Source organism: Garra rufa, chromosome 5 (genome assembly GCF_049309525.1).
Source record: "Garra rufa chromosome 5, GarRuf1.0, whole genome shotgun sequence".
NCBI classification, from domain to species: Eukaryota; Metazoa; Chordata; class Actinopteri; order Cypriniformes; family Cyprinidae; genus Garra; species Garra rufa.
Window position 1 is genome coordinate 16016702 of NC_133365.1, and position 22997 is coordinate 16039698.

Consider the following 22997-nt stretch of genomic DNA (forward strand, 5'->3'; position numbering starts at 1 on the left):
GTGCTTGTTTGACAGGCAGAGTAGTTCATTGTTTTCTAAATTGTTTTTCTTTCTTAGTATCACAAACTTGGATTGACACTTTAAGAGAATTAAACATTTCCATTTGACAGTTGTCTATTTCTATTGAACTTGATACAAATAAGTGTATTGGCAGGTAATGAATTCACATCTCTCTTTAGTTGGACAGTGTGGAGTTGGTGAACATCTTCCCACAAATCCCATCTGTGAGTCCTCACTTTGGAGGAGCTTTGAACATCTCCCTGATCATCACACCAGATATCGCTAATGGAGAGATCGGCTTCACCAGTAATCAAACAGTGGTGGCACTGGAACCAGAAGATTCAAACTCCAGCTTGGTATAACACAGTCTCATGGACAATTTTTTCTTTACAAACAGTGGTGTGAAAAAGTTTGCCCCCTTCCTGATTGGTTATTTTTTTGCATGTTTGTCACACTTTAATGTTTTAGATCATCAAAGTAATTTAAATATTAATCAAAGATAACACAAGTAAACACAACATGCAGTTTTTAAATGAAGGGTTTTTTATTATGAAGGGAAAACAAAATCCAAACCCACACGGCCCTGTGTGAAGAAGTGTTTGCCCCCGCCCCCTTGTGTTAAACATAACTGTGGTTCAGTTTCTCTAGCCACACCCAGGTCTGATTACTGCCACACCTGTTCGCAATCAAGAAATCACTTAAATAGGACCTGCCTGAAAAAAAAAGAAGTAGACCAAAAGATCCTCAAAAGCTACACATCATGTAGAGATCCAAAGAAATTCAAGGACAAATGAGAAGGAAAGTAATTGAGATCTGTCAGTCTGGAAAAGGTTATAAAGCCATTTCTAAAGCTTTGGGACTCCAGCAAACCACAGTGAGAGTCAATATCCACAAATGGCGAAAACATGGAACAGTGGTGAACCTTCCTTGGAGTGGCCGGCCGACCAAAATTACCCCAAGAGCGCAGCGACGACTCATCCAAGAGATCACAAAAGACCCCACAACAACATCTAAAGACATCTGCAGGCCTCTCTTGCCTCAGTTAAGGTCAGTGTTCATGACTCCACCATAAGAAAGAGACTCTGCATGGCAGAGTTCCAAGACGAAAACCGCTGCTGAGCAAAAAGAACATAAAGGCTCATCTCAGTTTTGCCAGAAAACATCTTGATGATCCCCAAGACTTTTGGGAAAATACTCTGTGGACTGACGAGACAAAAGTTGAACATTTTGGAAGGTGTGTGTCTCATTACATCTGGCATAAAAGTAACACAGCATTTCAGAAAAAGAACATCATACCAACAGTAAAATATGGTGGTGGTAGTTTGATGATCTGGGGCTGTTTTGCTGCTTCTGGACCTGGAAGACTTGCTGTGATAAATGGAACCATGAATTCTGCTGTCTACCAAAAAATCCTGAAGGACAATGTCCGGCCATCTGTTCGTGACCTCAAGCTGAAGCGAACTTGGGTTCTGCAGCAGGACAATGATCCAAAACACACCAGCAAATCCACCTCTGAATGGTTGAAGAAAAACAAAATGAAGACTTTGGAGTGGCCTAGTCAAAGTCCTGACCTGAATCCTATTGAGATGCTGTGGCATGACCTTAAAAAGGCGGTTCATGCTCGAAAACCCCCCAATACGGCTGAATTACAACAATTCTGCCAAGATGAGAGGACCAAAATTCTGCACAGCGCTGTAACAGACTCATTGCAAGTTATCGCAAACGCTTGAGTGCAGTTGTTGCTGCTAAGGGTGGCCCAACCAGTTATTAAGTTTAGGGGGCAAACACTTTTTCACACAAGGCCATGTGGGTTTGGATTTTGTTTTCCCTTCATAATAAAAAACTTAATTCAAAAACTGCATGTTGTGTTTACTTATGTTATCTTTGATTAATATTTAAATTTGTTTAATGATTTTAACATTAGTGTGACAAACATGCAAAAAAAATAAAAAATCAGGAAGGGGGCCAACACTTTTTCACACTACTGTATTTCAAAATCATCAGACTTCTGTATCCTACTGTATACTTGGATGAAGAAATCATGGAAAAAAGATTCTCTCTGCCTCTAGATAACTCTTCAGCTGAGGCGAGATGGCACGGATGGCCAAGCAGTGGTCTTCTGGAGTTTGCGGCCGGCTGGCGAGAACAGAGAAGATGTCACTGAGGGTGACATTTCACCTTTTTCTGGATCGGTCAAGTTCCTCTCAGGACAAAGTGAAGCAGTGATTAACATCACTGTAATGGCTGACAACATCCCAGAGATCAATGAGACCGTCATTCTTACATTAGACAGGTGTGTTTGACTTCTTATTATGACATTGAGATGTGATTTAAGTTCAGAATCTTTTTGGATCCACCATGTATTGCATCAAAGTGTTGGTTCTCTTTTGAAGTTTCACCTTATGACGCCTTTCAGTTCTTTCCTTTAATATTAGAATTATCTTGTAATCATTGTGCTGGGATGCTCTTTGTCCTTCCTTCACTCTTTCTTCACAGGGTAGAAACCGCTCGCTTTGTAGTGTACTTCGGGTAAGTGTGTACTAGAAAGACTGCCTTATTGTGTGCTGTGAATCAACTCTTTATGTGGAAAAGCATCCACTCTGAACTTTCGGAGGCTTTGTCTTTACGTTTCGATGGGGTATGTCTCTTTTATCTGGGTGTGTGAAATGAATAGTAAGAGTGTGTTTGTATATGTTGGGAGTGACTGCACTTGGATGCAGGCAAACGCTGCTTGCACTCATTTAGCACCTCATTTACGGAGTTTCTTTATCCTGTCCTGTAAAAACATCAGTGTTTGTATGCATGCAGCACATCCTCTGAATGCATTTGTTTGGAACACTTCTCCCGCAAGCTCTTTGTCAGCCATTTTACTAATTATCTGGAGCCTTCAGTGCTGGCTCAGACCAAGCCAAGCTCGGTTAATAAACAAGACCCCTGCTGAAAAGGGAGGGTAGTGGGTTGCTCTAAAATATGACTTGTCAAATCAGCATAACCAACGGGCTGTAGGCCAAGTATATTTATGACACATTCAAATTCCAGCATGCCCACACTCATTAACATCCAAAATATGAATCTGGCAAATGGTTTGTCACAGAATACTGGTTATCATTTTTCCTTATAAATCTTATGAATCTGTCCATACTGCTTAAAACAAAACATAATTGTACATTACCATATACCATATTATAATATATTATGGTGGATTTTTTTCAGCTTTTTAATAATATTGCTTCATAGTGTCACTGATTATCACCATATTGCTGTACAGGACAAATGTGGACAACCAGATTCTTAAACCAGGCTTCACCAGCCGGGAAATTGTCATTCTGGAGAACGATGACCCTGGAGGAGTATTTGAGTTTTCACCAGTCTCTAAAGGACCTTGGTTTATCAATGTAAGTCATAGTGTGTTCATTCAGTCATTCAGGTTTTATTTTCTTCTTCTTGTTTTACTAATTTATTTAGTTTTCTTGATTTTTATTTTTTATTTTAAACATCAAGATTAAAGGTATAGTTTAAAGTTGCATTATTTACTCATTCTCATGTCGTTCCAAACCTGTATTAGCATGATATTGAACATCAAAAGATAATCAAACAGTTGATAGTCCCCATTGACTTTATTAAAATTGTTTTAGCAAAATAATTGTTTAACGAACACATCTTGTTATTAAGAGAAAGGTTGTTTAAATAAGAAAATGATATTTTAACGACAACATTTCGTTATTACGAGAAAAGATGTCATTTTTTTTTATGTGAAAAAGATGTCATTTTAACGACACAATTTCTCTTTATTAAGAGAAAAGATGTTGTTTTAACAAAATAATTGTTTAACGAACACATCTTGTTATTAATATAAAGTTTGTTTTAATAAGAAAGCAATGTTTTAACGATATAACATCTCGTTATTACGAGAAAAGATTTTTGAAAAAGATGTAATTTTAACAACAAAACATCTCTTTGTTAAGAGAAAAGATGTTTTAACAAAATTGTTTAACGAACACATCTCGTTATTAAGAGAGGTTGTTTTAATAAGAAAATGATGTTTTAACGATATAACATCTCGTTATTACGAGAACAGATGTCATTTTTTATGTGAAAGATGTAATTTTAACGACAACATCTCTTTGTTAAGAGAAAATATGTTGTTTTAACAAAATTGTTTAACAAACACATCTCGTTATTAAGAGAAAGGTTGTTTAAATAAGAAAATGATGTTTTAACGACAACATCTCGTTATTACGAGAAAAGATGTCATTTTTTTAATGTGAAAAAGATGTCATTTTAACGACAAAAATTCTCTTTGTTAAGAGAAAAGATGTTGTTTTAACAAAATAATTGTTTAACGAACACATCTCGTTATTAAGAGAAAGGTTGTTTTAATAAGAAAACGATGTTTTAACGATATAACATCTCGTTATTACGAGAAAAGATTAAATTTTTTTAATGTGAAAAAGATGTCATTTTAACGACAAAAATTCTCTTTGTTAAGAGAAAAGATGTTGTTTTAACAAAATAATTGTTTAATGAACACATCTTGTTATTAAGAGAAAGGTTGTTTTAATAAGAAAACGATGTTTTAACGATATAACATCTCGTTATTACGAGAAAAGATTTAATTTTTTTAATGTGAAAAAGATGTCATTTTAACGACAAAAATTCTCTTTGTTAAGAGAAAAGATGTTGTTTTAACAAAATAATTGTTTAACGAACACATCTTGTTATTAAGAGAAAGGTTGTTTTAATAAGAAAACGATGTTTTAACGATATAACATCTCGTTATTACGAGAAAAGATTTCATTTTTTTTAATGTGAAAAAGATGTCATTTTAACGACAAAACATCTTTTTATTAAGAGAAAAGATGTTGTTTTAACAAAATAATTGTTTAACGAACACATCTTGTTATTAAGAGAGGTTGTTTAATAAGAAAATGATGTTTTAACGATATAACATCTCGTTATTACGAGAAAAGGTGTATTTTCTATGTGAAAAAAGATGTAATTTTAACGACAAAACATCTCTTTGTTAAGAGAAAAGATGTTTTAACAAAATTGTTTAACGAACACATCTCGTTATTAAGAGAAAGGTTGTTTAAATAAGAAAATGATGTTTTAACGACAACATCTCGTTATTACGAGAAAAGATGTCATTTTTTTAATGTGAAAGATGTAATTTTAACGACACAAATTCTCTTTGTTAAGAGAAAAGATGTTGTTTTAACAAAATAATTGTTTAACGAACACATCTCGTTATTAAGAGAAAGGTTGTTTTAATAAGAAAACAATGTTTTAACGATATAACATCTCGTTATTACGAGAACAGATGTCATTTTTATGTGAAAGATGTAATTTTAACGACAACATCTCTTTGTTAAGAGAAAAGATGTTTTAACAAAATTGTTTAACCAGCGCATCTCGTTATTAAGAGAAAGGTTGTTTTAATAAGAAAAAGATGTTTTAACGACAAAACTTCTCTTTATTAAAATTGTTGTTTTAACAAAATAATTGTTTAACGAACACATCTTGTTATTAATATAAAGTTTGTTTTAATAAGAAAACGATGTTTAAACAATATAACATCTCGTTATTACAAGAAAAGATTTCTTTTTTTAATGTGAAAAAGATGTAATTTTAACGACAAAACATCTCTTTGTTAAGAGAAAAGATGTTTTAACAAAATTGTTTAACGAACACATCTTGTTATTAAGAGAGGTTGTTTTAATAAGAAAACTATGTTTTAATGACAACATCTCGTTATTACGAGAAAAGATGTCATTTTTTTAATGTGACAAAGATGTCATTTTAACGACAAAACATTTTGTTATTTTGAGAAAAGATGTCGTTTTAACAAAATAATTGTCGTTTTAACAACATAATATCTCGTTATTATGAGAAAAGAAGTCACTCTAATGATATAAAGATGTATTTGTTGTCAGATGTATTTTAATGACGTAACATCTTATTACAAGAATGACATTTCATTTTTAATGACATTTCATTATTACGAGAAGATGCTTTAGTGAGAAAAATGTCGTTATTAATTAATTGAGTGAAAAAATGTGTGTGGCAGCAATATGTTTGTGTAAACAGCAAAATGTAAAGTATTTTTTAAACGGAGTTGAAAAATGTATTTAAATTTATTTAAAAATTCATTTTTTTTTTTTTTTTCATTGCAATTACTTGGAAATGACATGAATGACATGTTTGGGTGATTTGTTGTCTCTGCAGGAGGGAGAAACCGTTGAACTGAGGGTGATCAGAGAGCAGGGGCAGCTACTAAACCAGCTCATAAGATACACAGTGATTCCTTCTGGAACTGCTCAGTTTTATGGAGCTACAGGGATCCTGGAGTTTCAGCCAGGGGAGAGAGAGGTGCTGGTGGCCCTGGTAGCCAAGCCTGATGGGATACCAGAGGTAAGTCCTCAGGACTAATGTTCAAGGCATACTAACATTTAATATAATAATATGTCCTAATTAACTGCCCCTATGTTACATAAAAGATGATCTACGTAGTTTCTTACACTTCCTTTAATGTCTTCAGCTAGATGAGACATTCTCAGTGGTCCTTAGTAGCCACAGCACACCAGCAAGTCGCCTTGGCAACCGAAGGCAGGTCAACATTACCGTACGTAAGAGTGATGACCCATTTGGGGTCATTGAGTTCATTCAACCTGGCCTGGACTTCACCATCAATGAAAGTAAAGCCATGGATCCTCAGTCAGGTATGGATATCTATAAGCTACAGTTTGGGTCACTCAACTTTCTGATCTTTTAGACTCAAATTAAAATAATATCTCATAATTATGTATGATAGCATCCTACCCCATTGGGAGAAGCAGGGGTCGGTTTGGAAATGTGTCCGTCTTCTGGATTCTTGAGCCGACCCGTTCGGGAGACGTCAACCCAGTTCAGGGCGAAATCGTCTTTGCTGAAGGAGAATACCTGAAGAACCTCACCTTATTTTCTATGCCAGATGAGGTAAGCTTAAGCTTTCTTCATAATATCATAGATACTTATGTTAATAAAGGAGAAGCACATCTGTATTTCAAAATAATTTTTTTGCTTCAATGCAGATCCCAGAGAAAACTGAGAATTTCACCATCACCCTTTTGAATGCAACGGGTGGAGTGAGACTAGGAAACATTCTCCGTGCAAGCTTAAGCATTCGTGAGAATGATGATCCTATATATTTTGCCGGTATGTTTGGAATTCAGTACAATGTACATATTTAAAATATTTTTTTTTCTATTTGAATATACTTTAAAATAGAATTTATTTCTGTGGTGCAAAGCTGAATTTTCAGCATCATTACTCCGGTCTTCAGTGTTACACGATCCTTCAGAAAGCATTCTATTATGCTGATTTATTATCAATGTTGAAAAAAGTTTTGCTGCTTAAGATTTTTTTGGAACCTGTGATACTTTTTTCCAGGATTCTTTGATGTAAAAAATGTGACCCTGGACCACAAAACCAGTCATAAGGTTAAATTTGACAAAACTGAGATTTACACATCATATGAAAGCTCAATAAATAAGATTTCTATTGATGTATGGTTTGTTAGGATAGGACACTATTTGGCTGAGATACATCTATTTGAAATCAGAAATCTGAGGATGCAAAAAAATCAAAAAGACTGAGAAAATCACCTTTAAAGTTGTCCAAATTAGGTTCTTAACAATGCATATTACAAATCAAAAATTACATTTTGATATGTTTACAGAAGGAATTTTACAAAAAATCTTCATGGAACATGAACTTTACTTAATTTCTTAATGATTTTTGGCATAAAAGAAAAATCAAAAATTTTGACCCATTCAATGTATTTTTGGCTATTGCTACAAATATACCCCAGCGACTTAAGACTGGTTTTGTGGTCCAGGGTCACAAATGTTAAAAAGAACAACAAATATTTACTATCACTTTTTATCGATTTAACACATCCTTACTGAATAAAAGTATTTATTAATAAGAAAGAAAGAAATAAAGAAAGAAAGAAAAATTACTGACCCCAAACTTTGATCAGTAGTGTATATTATTACAAAAGTTTTTTTTTTTACTATTTAAATAAATGCAGTTCTTTTTAATAATTTATTCATCTAAGAATCCTGAAAAAGTATCACAGGTTCCAAATAAAATATTAAGCAGCACGGCTGTTTCCAACATTAATAATAAGTTAGCATATTTGAATGATTTTTGGAGTAATGATGCTGAAAAATCAGCTTTGCATCACAGGAATAAATTCTATTTTAAAGTATATTAAAGTAGAAATCCACTATTATAAATTGCAATTAGCTTTAATAGCTTAAACAGCTTTAATGAGCAGAAAAGACTTTAAAACACATAAAAATTCCTTTTGTATACAGAGTATACAGTTAAAGTCAAAAGTTTACATACACCTTGCAGAATCTGCAAAATGTTAGTTATTTTACCAAAAAAGAAGGGATCATACAAAATGCTTGTTAGTTTTTATTTAGTACTGACCTGAATAAGATATTTCACATAAAGGATGTTTACATATAGTCCACAAGAAAAATAATAGCTGAATTTATAAAAATTACCCCGCTCAGAAGTTTACATACACTTGATTTTTACTACTCTGTGTTGTTACCTCAATGATCCACAGCTGTGTTTTTTTTTGTTTAGTGATAGTTGTTCATAAGTTTGTTAAACTGCCTGTTGTTCTTCAGAAAAATCCTTCAGGTCCCACAAATTCTTTGTTTTTTTTAGCATTTTTTGTGTTTTTGAACACTTTCCAGCAATGACTGTATGTTTTTGAGAACTTTCTTTTCACACTGAGGACAACTCATATGCAACTATTACAGAAGGTTCAAACGCCTACTGATGCTCCCGAAGGAAAAACAATGCATTAAGAGCCGGGGTGTAAACTTTTGAACACAATGAAGATGTGTACATTTTTTCTTTTTATGCCTAAATATATATATATAATTTTTTTTTTTTTTTTTTTTCATTTGGTACTGACCTTCCGAAGCTACAGAAGATACTTATGTTTCCCAAAAGACAAAATAAGTTAAATTTACCCCCTGGCTCTTAATGCATCATGTTTTATTTTAGTATTTATTGATGTGGTACATTATGGTGATATAGCTGCTTAATATTAAAGTATTATCAAAATTTGTACTTCTTTTGTAATGTTTTCTAGAGCCTGTGATTCAGAGGGTACGAGAAGGGGGCATGGCCAATTTCACCATTCTGCGAGCTGGGCTGGCCAACTTTATCACCACAGTGAAGTATCGCTTTGAGTATGGCGGCACATCACCAGGAGACTTCACTCCGCTGAGTAATGACTCAATGTTGGTCTTTGATTTTGGAGAGTGGATGAAGAACATATCGGTTGCGGTGGTAGATGATGACATACCAGAGACAGATGAACCATTCTACATAGTTCTCTTCAACGCCACAGGTTTGTCATGTCCTCAGCTTTTAATTAACCATATACTCAGTGCTTTTTATGTTGCAAAGTTTTGGTCCCTTTTCAGCATGCATTGACTTTTGGTTCATGCTGCATTATTTTGGGTGACTTCTTTTGCCAGCCCTTCAAATCCCTATAACTTTTAAGCGCATTGTTTGTGTTGCCTAATTAGCTTCATTAAATTCCCACTCCGAGAGACAAATACTCCTCTTCAACTCTGCTCTGTAGAGCCAATAAATCCACCCCATTAAACATTTGTTTTGATTCACACAGAGCTCTGTTGATTGGCCTTGACTCTCAAAAGCCCTCTCTAATCCTTGTATTGTGAAACACGCACACATTCATGAAAAGGGCTGGGTGACTGTAGAAAGTTAATTACAGAACTGTCCTTCTGCAGATCACAAAGCGAACCCACCAAGAGGTTTCTCTCTGGAGGTTTTACCACTTGCCCCGAGGGATTGTTCAGATACGTGTTGGGTGTTATTGCGCCATGAAGCTGAGCTTTTGAGAGAATAATATGATTGCTGTGGTTAGCTTGTACCAATTACAACTGTGTCTCATGTAGAATGATATTTAGCAAGGCAGTTACAATGTGTGAATGTTAAAACAAATGCACTGCCACAGATTTGAAAGCACAGGCGTTTGTTATTTAGCAAGGCTGCATTAAATTGATTACAGGAGAATTCACTTTCTGAACAAAAATTTGCAGATAATTTACTCAACCCCTTGTCATCCAAGATGCCCATGTCTTTCGTTCTTCAGTCGTGAAGAAATTGTTTTTTGAGGAAAAGTGGACTTCTATGGTGCCCCCAAGTTTGAACTTCCAAAATGCAGTTTAAATGCAGCTGTAAAGGGCTCTAAATGATCCCAGCCGAGGAAGAAGGGTCTAATCTAGCGAAACGATTGGTTATTTTCTACAAAAAAATTGCAATTTATATACTCAAATGCTCATCTTGTCTAGCTCTGCGTGTACTCTGTGTATTGCGGTTTAAGACAGTTACGTTATGTCGGAAAACTCCCATTTAATTTTGTCCTTCAACTTCAAAATCGCCCTACATCCGCTGTTTTACCTTTTTTGTAAAGGGCGTTTGATCTGCTTTGCCTGTTTGTAAACACTGAGTCGGTACTTCTGCAGCGATGTAGGACGATTTGGAGGAGAAATTTAGATGAGAGTTTTTCGACCTGTCTTGAACAGTTAGACAAGATTAGCATTTGAGGTTAAAAAGTATATAAATTGTCCTTTTTAATTTTTTTTTTAGAAAATAACCAATCATTTCACTAGATAAGACCCTTCATATAAGATCTGAAGCTGCATTTAAACTGCATTTTGGAAGTTCAAACTTGTGGGCACCATAGAAGTCCACTATATGTAGAGAAATCCTGAAATGTTTTCCTCAAATAAAATTATTTCTTAACGAATGAACATCGACACGAACATCTTGGATGACAAGGGGGTGAGTAAATTATCTGTAAATGTTTGTTTTGGAAGTGAACTTCTTTAAAAGTGAAAATAAAGACATTTATAATGTTGTAGAATATTTCTGTTTCAAATAAATGCTATTTTGAACTTTATATTCATCAAAGGAAAAAAATGTGTCAACTTCCAGATCAAATGACCTATAATGCTGCCAAATAAATGAGAGAGTGTGAGAGTGATACTGTACTTATGTGTGTTTGTATATTGGTTTTGTCAGGTGATGCAGTGGTCTATGGTCAAAACACTGCTACAGTCGTGATTGAGGCCAATGACGATGCCAATGGGATATTCTCACTGGATTTTACTCAGAAACCAGTGGAGGAGGGAAGAACCAATAACTTTTAGTGAGTCTCCAATTCTCTAACCTCTAATATACAGTTGATCCAGATGCATTTCATAGTACAGACTGATTTTGATTCAAATAAAACAATGCTGTCTTTTAGTATTAGGAAAGAAGTAGTTATGTTCTACCCTCTGAGAAATCATGTTTCCTTTTTTGTCTCCAGCGTTCTTCGAGACAGAGGACACTTTGGCAATGTCACAATATACTGGCAGCTGTTTGCCAACGACACCCCCCTTGAACCTTACCAAGAATTTCTGAACACATCTGGGTCTATAGTATTTCGGACGGGGGAGAAGACAAAACCTATTGTTCTTGAAGCAATCTCGGACAAGCTCCCAGAGTTCAATGAGTTTTATGAACTCAGACTTATGAACATCTCAGGTAAAGTCAATATCGGCGGCCACTGGTTTTAGTTAATCATTCTTAAAGGGAACCCCGTGTATTAAGACTAGCATGGCTTAATATAACATGAATTATGTCTCTTACTGAAATATGTAGTAGAAAACCTATTAAAGAATTACGTTATTTAAAAAATTCCACATCGTTTTATACATATTTTCGATGATGCGAAATAGTTGTGTGCAACCACTTCACGTCAACGAAATAATGGCGCCCCCCATAGTCCAAAATATGTATAAAATGATGTGGATTTTTTAAATAACGCATGTCTTTCATAGGTTTTTCTACTACATACAGTGCCCTCCACACATATTGGCACCCCTGGTAAATATGGAAATGAAAATAAATCTGCATTGTTTATCCTTTTGATCTCTCATTAAAAAAATTCACAAAATTCCAATCTTTTATTGAAGTAAAAAGATAAAAAGTGTCAGGTGGGGATCTCATAAGAATTTCTAGGGGTGCCAATAATTCTGACCAACATGAACTAGAGAAAAACATTTATTTCATAATGATATTTTCCCCCCAATTTCCGTTGTTTTACTTCCCTTTGTTCTTCTTCTGTAAAAAAACAATTCTTCTTACATTTCAAACAATGTTGTTTTAAGGTGGCTATCCTGGTGAAGGAGGAAAACTGGCGACAAAAGACCTCAATGCATCCGTTCTTATTCCCTTCAATGACGATCCATTTGGAGTTTTCGCTATTGCCCCTGAGAGTCTGGAGCGTGAGGTAGCCGAGGACATCTTGTCAGTCAACGATATGCTGGATGTCACATCCTTCACCATACTTCGCCAGCAAGGCACTTTCGGAGATGTGCGTGTGGCCTGGGAAATCCTGTCAGGAACTTTCCCACATGGTCTCCCGCCCATGGAAGACCTGATATTGATGGCCTCCTTTCCTCAGGCTGTAGAGCTCCGACCACATGCCAGGAGACGCCATGCAGGCACTGATGCGTACTTCTTCTCTGGACTTCCAGGAGCTTATGGATCTATCAGTGCAGAAACCCATCTGCAGGTTCCACAGAACCTGGCTAACTTTACCTTGTCAGTCTGGCTGATGCCCAGGCCCAATACAGATGGATTTATTGTTTCTAAAGGCAACGGGAATGGAACTATCTATTATGGAGTTCAGATCCAGACTAATGAGTCCCACATTACTGTTATGCTTCATTACACAACCATAGGATCTAACAGCACACAAGTGGCACGAGCTACTGCAAATAAGTTTGTAGAGGATAATACATGGGTTCATGTTGTCATCGCTGTAGAAGATGGAATTATTGAGTTTTATCTGGATGGGAGCCCAATCCCTGGGGGAATTAAGAGTCTGAAAGGAGAAGCCATTGTAAATGGTGAGTAAAGTTTGTATTTTTTTAAAGCAATGTAAATTTGGACTGCAAAAGTTGGCATCTAGTGTTTCTTGTCTCTGCCGTTTGTAAGCTCTTTCAATAGCTGTGGTCTACTAAAAGCCTCAAAGGCATCAGGGCTGAAGTGGAGAGAACAAAGACGCAGGACTTTAGGATGTTTTATTCGCCTAGAGGCATCTTCCCTTTCTTTTTTCCTCTTTTTATCGCTAGGAAGAGCAGTGAAGACTTATATCACTTCTCTTGTTGCCTTTCGACTGAAAGTTACAACCAAAAGCCACTCAATGTGGTATCTTATCAGTATTTTATTTTCTGAGTTGAGCTGTGGTAAAAACAGCAACAGGTAGCACCAGTAGCTCACAGATTGCAACCATTTCACGTCATTGAAATAATGGCACCCCACATACAAGTAAGCTACCAAGTGCCACTGCCGTAGACCTTAATCTGGACTTCCTCTAAAGACAAATTCCTCATGCTTGTGTTGGTCAAGCAATGAGATGTGGTTCCTCACCTATTCGGTTGGCCCATATCCAGTCTTGCGAGAGCCCTAAGCTATTGTTTAGCTTTTCACAGGAATATATGCTTGAGCGAACACTCAGCCACTGGACATTGTTAGCAGCACATAAAGGAAAACAATAGAGCCCCTACTAAGACTTTCTTGACATCTCTTACACCATCTTCAGTCAAGTGAATGTACGCATAAACTGCATGGATATCTGAGATTGTCTCCGATTGTTAGGTGATTACGACCTTTGTTAAATGTTCTTGTTTGGGCTCCATGAAGCGTATTTCCTCAATTTGTACAGTTGTGTGCCCTTGAATGTCTCTCTGGTGGTCAGGAGGTTACCGCTTTAAGCTGGTGTAACCAATGAGGATGAACTCGACCCTTTTTAATACAATTTCACATCTGTCACATCACAGAAAGTGTTTCTTTTCACCACCTGCTCATATAATGAGTTATCTCGGCTCAAAAGAAAGGCTGTGTCGATGGTGATTGAAAGGGACACAGATATGTTGCCACATTGTATATCTACAAAGACATTTCACTATGTGTTAGCTGTGTCAGACAGTAGCATTGCAAAGAAACAACGTATTTAATTCATATTAAAGAAGTTCACTTTCAGAATGAAAAATTCCTAATTTACTCACCCGATGTGATCTAAGATGTTCATGTCTTTCTGTATTCAGTTGGTTTTGTGAAGTTTTTTGAGAAAGGGCAGCTTCAAAGTGCTCTACACAGTCTTAGCTGAGGAATAATGGTCTTATATAGGAAAAAAAAACTATTTATATGCTTTTCAACCACAAAAGTTCATCTTGCACTTGCTCTGTGAACAACTCCATCTTGTGTTCACAACTTGGTTTCAAAATCATTGTTTGACCTTTTTTTGTAAAGGGCGTTTGACTTTCTGGGTTGGTACTTCTAGCTACGTCACGCGTGAACTTTCCAACATGATTACGTAATGCGTGAGGTTGGGTTGGTGCAAAACCAGCATTTGTGGTTAAAAAGTATATACATTTAAAAAATTTTTTTTTGGAAAATGATCTATCGTTTTGCTAGATAAGACCCTTATTCCTCGGCTGGGATCGTATAGAGTTCTTTGAAGCTGCATTAAACTGCAATTTGGACATTTAACCTGTTGGCTCCCATTGAAGTCCACTATATGGGGAAAAAAAAATCCTGGAATATTTTCCACAAAAACCTTAATTTCTTTGCGACAGAAGACAGAAAGACATGAACATCTTGGATCACATGGGGGTGGGTAAATATCCACACATTAACACCTCTCACATTATCTTCAGAAATGTATCCAACTGAAGCATCCTGAAGCATCTGTTCTATCACCAGATCATCTGGGGTTTGAACATAAAACTATTGGGGTTGCAAGCCCTGGTGTTTACCCAAAAAGCCACACCATCCATTTATCCTAACGCCTTCTCCTTATTCTTTAATACAGATGCTGCGCCTATTAGGATCGGTTCCAACCCAGATGGTGAGCAGCGCTTCACTGGTCTTCTACAAGACCTCCGGCTGTACTCCAGCTGGCTCAACCGCTCCAAGATTCACGAGCTCCACAACCAACCAGCCAAGAACGACCTCCACAATGTGTCAGGGTACCTGACATACAGGCAGGAGGAGAAACTGAAGTCATTTTTAGTCGAAGTACGGGACGATCAAGAAGAGGAGGGCGAGGAGGTTTTCTACCTACAGCTGGTGGCTGTTCAAGGTGGAGCCCGTCTGCCAATGCCAAGACCTACCGCCATCCTCAGAGTCATGAAGAGCGATAATGCCAATGGACTTTTTGGCTTTACTGGTTCCTGTATACCAGATGTAGGTGCAAAAAAATCTTTTATATCATTATATTATATTATATTTTGAAGTTTTTTTTTTTTTTTTTTTTTTAAACAAAAGGTAAGGCAATGTCACTGTTTTGGCATGAACACCTCCTAGTGCAAATGTCAATGCAAATACAAAACATACAGTTGAAGTCAAAAGTTTACATACACCTTGCAGAATCTGCAAAATGTTAATTATTTTACCAAAATAAAAGGGACCATGCAAAATGCATGTTATATTTTTATTTAGTACTGACCTGAATAAGATATTTCCTAAAGACGTTTACATTCTGGGAAACAGTATCTGCTGTAGCTTCTGAATGGCATTACTAAATGAAAAAAAAAAATATATTTAGGAAAAAATAAGAAAAATTTACACATCTTAATTCTGTTCAAAAGTTTACACCCCTGGCTTTTGTTTTTCCTTCTGCAGCATCAGTGAGTGTTTGTACCTTCTGTAATAGTTGCATATGAGTCCTTTAGTTGTCCTCAGTGTGAAAAGATGGATCTCAAAATCAAAATGCTAAAAAAAACAAAGAATTTGTGGGACCTGAAGGATTTTCTGAATAACAGCGGGCAGTTTAACTGTTCAGGACAAACAATAGACTCATGAACAGCTTTCACTAAACAAAAAAAACAACTTGCATTTAGTCTGATTTCTCTTATTTTGGTAAAATTAACATTTTGCAGATTCTACAAGGTGTATGTAAACTTTTGAGTTCAACTGTAGACATCCAGAAATCAGTAATGTTGCTACACAGATAGCCTCCTGACCAGCACAATTAAGGTCTAACGAGGTAACATCTAACCATAGTATTTGATTAAGTACCCAAGTTGCTGCTTTGTCAGTGTTTGGTTAACCTCCCCTCCGAAAGCACGTAACATGACCCCTAGATGTGAGACCATGTCTTCATGTATATTTAATACTTCTTCACGCCTGGATGGATGGAGCGTGCATTCTTCTCTTCAAGGAGATTGGATGCATGGCATCTCCAATGCCTTTTTCGATTAACAAGACAGATGGTCAGTGAATTCCTTTAGAGGAAGACCTCTCAACTAGTGACAGAAATGACACAGTTGCATGTGCTCTTGACAAATAGAAACATGACTAAGCAGAAAAAGCATATAAGCACTACACATGTAACTTTCCATTTATCCAGTTAAGTGAACACTGTAAACAGTGTTTAATGATCATGTTACTCAAAACTGTTTCTCAGTCTGAGTATATAACATTTCAGCCTAATTCTGAATGGTTTTATATACATATAATAATTATATTAAAAGGTTCTGAAGCTCATTTTGTTCTGCTTTACTTGACTTACAATGACCTTTCTCCTTTCTTTATCAGATATCTGAGGAAGGCTCGATGATCTCCTGTGTAGTGGAGCGCACACGTGGCGCTCTGGACCACGTCTATGTAAACTACACCGTCACTCAGGTTGATTCACCCGCAGACTCGTCAAATGCCTCAGACTTTGCCAATGCTACAGGCTCTATCCGTTTCCTGCCGGGCCAACGCTCTGAGGTAACAGGATCGACCTGTCAAACACTTATTATTAATGACCACAGGACCACCAATTAAGAGGGAACGTTATAATATTGTCATTAATGTGTAATGGCTGGACAACATCTGTTATCATGATGACTGTAAATGTAAAAAAAAGAATTTAATTTAAGATCAAAACATTCATCAGTCCCAGGTAACAATGTATTAAAACAATAAATAATGAAGAAATATAATCAAAGTTAGAATAAAAATCAGTGTTTTTAGCTTGTATTAATGAATGTAGTTAATGTTGTAATATATGGCTCCATCTAGTGGTGGTTGTAGCCACTTTGTTTAATTGACAGTATAATGTCATTAAGTAAATGACTCATAAATGCCTTTTTTATTTGATGTTTCTTGTCTTCCAGGTTTTAAACTTGCTGGTTCTAAACGATGACCTGCCTGAGGTCGATGAGCACTTCCGGGTTAGGCTGGTGTCGGCTGAATCAGGTGATGGGAAACCAGGTTCCACTCCTACTAGCGGAGCCAGTATTGACCCAAACAATGCCATCAACAATATTACAGTCAAAGCCAGCGATCATCCATATGGTACATTGGTATATTTAGCATTTTTAGCTACATTCTTCTAATTATGCAGCTAGATGTCATAAATAATTGTATGTTTATTAATGTCATTTCAGGTCTGCTGCAATTTCAAACTACCCCAGTGCCTGTGGGTATGATCAGACCCGCACTGGAGGAGGCCCATGTGACTGTTCGAGAGGAGGCTGGTATGGTCAGTCTGCTGGTGGCCAGAGCACAAGGACTGCTGGGAAGGGTGATGGTGGGCTATCGTACGTCTCCATTCACAGCTGCTGGTTCAGAGGACTACGAGGTACAGCTGTTGAACATCTTTTTGGGTGAATCAAAGAATGCTGAAAATGAAAAAAAATAATTTCAAATCAATTTCTTTAAAATTTCTCACAGAACTTTAGGTCCACGAGTCAAACAGGCCCACCGAGTTTTGTTCCGATTGACCTCTGTATAGTTTGTTATAAGTGCTCAAATTTCATCAGCCTACGGCGACCATGTTTTTTGAGATGCGCAAATGTCCTCATAGCCACTTATGCCACATTGGACCAAGACTGTGTGCACTGATTTTTATGTTGATAGGACAAACGGGTGCGTGGTTATGGCCATTTTTAAATTTTCTTTTCTTCTTATAGCGCCACCAAGTGGCCAAGCACCGTGACTTTTTTGACGTGACCTCAGGTTCAGCTCTTACATACGCATTGTAAGTCTGTTCAAAAGTTACAGCTATTTTAGTAAAAACAATTTGGCGCCCATTTGCGACGGAGGGTCAAAAGTTAAACTTTATTTATTATTGATATTTACTCCACAAGAGAATCTTCCTGCAGTGGTTTGGTTCCGCTCGGGCGAAAAACCTAGGACTAGTTCGCAAAAGTAGGTTTTTAAAAAAAATCCAAAATACCTGGAAATTTTGCAAGGGTGACAGACACATCAGAGGGGTGTCTTTTGTCCGGCATGAGCCAAGAATTCCAATAACATAAGACATTTGAGCCTGCAACGAACCGTTTAGGAGTTATAAGCGATTTCATACTTTTGATCGCTGTAGCCTCCCTTTCAGGCTGATTGGGACCAGCTTTTGTGGCGTTATAGATGGCGTGATTACTACCATCTCTCTAAAGCCGAGTTCAGACTGCACGATTTTCAAAGCAATCGCGTCACAGATGTTTTCACACTGCATGACTATCTGGGGTAGCATTCTGTCGCTGCTGTGTTCACACTGCACGATGGATCGGCGACAGGGTGTTTCACACTGCATGACTTTACAATAGGAAGAATCGCCGACAACTTTGTCCAGGTCAGCAAACTACGTCTCACAACCAAACACACGCAAGAAGTGACATGGAAACAACGCGAGGTCAGGATGTGCAAGTTCTCACATGAGACTGGTATTATTATAAAAAAGAAGCTTGTCATACAAATAGCATGTGCACTCATTTGCAGCGAAAAGAAAAGAAGCCGAAGCTATTCTTGTTGATACTGTGGTCTACCTTCGTAACTCCTCCCCTAACTTCCCGCTGGCCTGGATGTTGCTGTCTCATTGGCTGTAGGTAATCGCCGATGTGATTTTCAGTCAGATCACCTTTCACACGGCATGACTTTGAATCGCCGACAGGTCCAGATATTTAGCATGCCAAATATCTCACGGGTGTCGGCGACACGTCGGCGATTCTCTCAGATCGCGTCTTTGATAGTTCACACTGTGTGATTGTCACTCACGTGAACGAGCACCGATTTGCCTGTGATTTCGGGCATTTGTCGGCGATTTCTCAAAACCTGTCGGCGAGTCAAAATCGGGGCTAAAATCATGCAGTCTGAACTAGGCTTTAGTTTCAAGTCTCTACAACTTATGGTTTGGTCTGCCCGATCAGTTTTATGTGGAGATTGCCGATCCTTGGCCATTCTAATAATTACAGTAGGGTTTCAGCACTATGTGCTTGAACCCCTAAGTATACTTAAATTAGAAATCTGTTATTTTAAATTGTAATAAATAGGTGTTCAAGCGCATAGTGCCGAAACCTTATTGTAATGTTAGAATGGTCACGGATCAGCAATCTCCATATAAAACTGATCATGCAGACCAAACCATAAGTCGTAGAGACTTGAAACCTGGAGGGATGGTAGAACTCACATCGCCGACAGCGTCATCAAGACTACAGCAATCAAAAGTATGAAATCGCTCATAACATCACTTCACAACGCCAGACAAAACGCTCACCTAAGATTCAATCGTGAGATTCCGTGAAATTTTCGGGTATATTACTTTTGCAAAAACTACAAACTAGTCCTTTGGTTTTTTGCCAATTAAAACCAAACCAGTGCAGAAAGATTCTCTGGAGAGTGAATAACAATAATTATCAAAAAAAGTCAAACTTTCGACTCACCGTTGCAAAGGCACACCAAACGTTTGAAAGGGAAAGGGACACTTTTAGTAAAGTGCTTATAACTCCTGAACGGAATGAGATATCTCCGCCAAACTCAGAACAGCTATCTAAGAGCTCAATCTGAGGTTGCAGGACAAAAATCGTGGAGCTTGGCCACTTGGTGGTGCTATAAGAGGGGAAAAAACATAAAAATGGCTATACCTATGCAAGCATTTGTCCTGTCAACATGAAAATCGATGTGCACTGTCTTGGTCTAAAGTGCCACAAGTGTCTATAAGGACATTTGCATATCTCAAAAAAACATGTCCGCCATTGGCCAATGATGTTTGAGCACCTATTAGACATGGTTAACGAAAGACGATCGGGACGAAACTCGGTGGGCCTGTTTGATTCACGGACCCAAAGGCCTGTGAGAAATTTGAAAGAAATTGTCCAACAGGGGGCAATATCAAAAATTTCAAGGCCGTAAATGATTGTGCATTGCATGTTTTTCACACATATACCAGCTATTCATATTATATGACAGAACTCCTCATTCTGGACAACTTTGCATCTAGAACCACTGCATCATCAATCATATTGTTTGTTAAATGATTGAGAAGATCTAGATTGAGAAAAAAAAACTACTTCTGCAAACTAGTCCTAGGTTTTTCGCTCAATGTGGCAAAAAACACGGCAGTACAATTCTCTGGACTCTCTAGGTCAATAATTATCAACAGAATGTTGAAATTTACCCTTTGGGAAGCTATAATGGGGTCGTTTAAAAAAAAAAAATCCTATAAAACCTAAAGGAAAACTCAAACCTTTACGAAACCTGGTGAGCACATGCAACAGGTGATTCTAAACAAGCATGCAAAGTTTTAAGGAGATAGGACCACAGTTAGCGCTATAACAGTCATAAACGTTACAAAACATAATATTTCTATTAGAGATCGACCGATATGGGTTTTTCTATAACCGATGCCGATGTTTAGAGGTCAGGGTCAGCCGATGGCCGATATGTGCTGACGATTTTTTTGAAGTTCTCCCCTTTATTTGCATGCTAAAATGTCACACTAATAAAAAGTGGATGCACATCATTTCTAAACTTAACATCATGAACAATGAACACAATGAACCATCTTTTGGATCTTGATTTTGTGCACTGCACAGTATTATTATAAAAGATGTAACCAAAGTTAACCAAACAAATCAAACTGACCAAGTATTAAATATATAGAACAGATAATATAAAAACTGTCAATTGTTTACATGAAAGATAAGAGCTGAGATTAGTGTTTTAAAAGATAAAATTTTGAATACAGAAATATTAAATGATTTATATAACTGAGAGGACCTGCCAGCAGATGGCGGCAAGACACTGATTTAATTAGTGAATCATATCATTCATTTGATTCGTTCGAGCAGCTGATTCATTCCTGAATAAAGCAAATGACTCTCTTTATGAATGGGAAATTGAATCATTTCACTAGATTCGTTTAAAAACGCACGTTCATTCATAAACGAAACACCGCTGTTTAAATGGAGATGCACAGCGGCTCAGTTGTGACTTGTTTCAGAATACTTTTGACGACAAAAGAGAGCAAATCTTACTTTTGACGACGAAATAAAGCAAAATCAGGCAATAGTGTAATCCGCCTGCCACCCACCCGCACTTATATTTTTCTCAGATTTAGCAAACCGCACGTGATCTTCCTATTACAATTATTCTAATTCTTAGTTTTGCATGATAATATGATGAACGGATGGTTCATTTTAACAGCTGACCTTCACATCGCTGCACACTTACAGTATATAGGCTTAATCACTCGTGCTTTTAAGCCAAATCCATGCTGAAAAAAATAACGTTTACTGACATCTGGACGTGACGATATATGTATAAACACGCAGTATCTGGGGTGAAAGAGAAGACGGTGCGGGCGCATCAGGTTCAATCATCAAAATATATTTAAAAGGAAGCTGGCGCCACGGTCCTGACCACATAACCCAGGTTCAGATTTTAGAAAATGTAGTTAATGTTTACATCATTATTGATTTATCTCATCCACCCGCGACCCACCCACAAGTAATTAGAATGCATTTTTTTATTACCCGACCAGCGGATTATCCACAGCACCCACGGATATAACCTCCATCCGTGCATCAGTGTCTCCGAGCGAGGCCGGGTAATCAAAACGCTGCATTGTTTGTGAGAGCCGCCGCCTTCTCCACCCCATGCAAATTCTCAGAATCAGATACAGAAAAAATAAAACAGAACTTATAAATCTGGGGCTAATATGTTAGCAAGCAAGCTGCTGATCGTTTTCGACTACAGTCTTGAAACTTAACTGCAAGTAAGCAAACCTTTAACCAGCTGTAGCATTATGCTAGTTCACGTAGTTTCTATGCTTTTCTTTCACTAAGTGAAAGCAACACTTCATAGTTTACTAGTAATATATAGTAAATATATGGCCATGGGACTTTGAAATATCAGAATTTAAGCTTTACCTTTATCTCTCAGAGCTGTTATTGAAAGTTTTGCCTTGGGGTCCTTTCACCGCACCAATAACACGGGGGCTGCCCGCGAAGTGCCTGACTTTAAATCGGCGCTACTAAACACGGATATCGGCCGATGCCGATATATAAAAAATGGCAAATATCGGCCCGATATATCGGCCGACCTCTAATTTCTATGGTAAATTACGTTTATTTACAAAAAAAGGCTTGCTACATCATGTATTTTTGCATATGTGCTTAAATGCCTTAAAGTGCTTGAACCCTGAGCCTTATTGACCTCAAATTCTTTTGAAGTGTGTATATGTTTTTGGTCTTTGCTCTCTTATACAGTTAAGCAACAAGAGAGTCACTACCAAGATCCCCTAATGAAATTCCTTTGTATATTAAAATGGCACAATTCCTTTTCGTTTTCTGACAGGACACAGAGGGATTTCTAGACTTCTTGCCTGGCGAGAGATTTAAGTACATCAATGTGACTATTATAGACAACTTGGTCCCGGAGTTGGACAAAGTTTTCAGAGTGGAACTCTATAATCCAAATGGAGGAGGTAAGAAAACGTTTTAAACTGTCGGTTAAAAAAATCTGCGTTTCAGAGTGATTATGTGTCCTCTCTTTTACCTTTTCGATTTGTCTTTCACTGTTTCTGCATGCACTGTCTCCTGTGGGCTCCATTCATGCTGTTTGGGCATGATTATGGA

The 22997-nt window shown here is 37.1% G+C and overlaps 1 protein-coding gene across 2 annotated transcripts in view; it reads left to right on the forward strand.

The window, feature by feature from the left end:
• adgrv1 (adhesion G protein-coupled receptor V1) overlaps positions 1–22997 on the forward strand; it is a 153736-nt gene that overhangs the window by 17639 nt on the left and 113100 nt on the right. Inside the window, exons 9-24 of one of the 2 annotated variants that reach the window (XM_073839689.1) lie at positions 180–356; positions 2070–2293; positions 3269–3395; positions 6226–6411; positions 6539–6719; positions 6812–6975; positions 7071–7194; positions 9158–9418; positions 11122–11248; positions 11411–11628; positions 12255–12998; positions 14966–15339; positions 16693–16869; positions 17259–17439; positions 17532–17725; positions 22717–22846. In XM_073839689.1, the coding sequence (XP_073695790.1) occupies positions 180–356; positions 2070–2293; positions 3269–3395; positions 6226–6411; positions 6539–6719; positions 6812–6975; positions 7071–7194; positions 9158–9418; positions 11122–11248; positions 11411–11628; positions 12255–12998; positions 14966–15339; positions 16693–16869; positions 17259–17439; positions 17532–17725; positions 22717–22846 (3589 nt within the window). The remainder of the gene's footprint in view (positions 1–179; positions 357–2069; positions 2294–3268; positions 3396–6225; positions 6412–6538; positions 6720–6811; positions 6976–7070; positions 7195–9157; positions 9419–11121; positions 11249–11410; positions 11629–12254; positions 12999–14965; positions 15340–16692; positions 16870–17258; positions 17440–17531; positions 17726–22716; positions 22847–22997) is intronic. The other variant, XM_073839690.1, reaches the window with a different exon arrangement.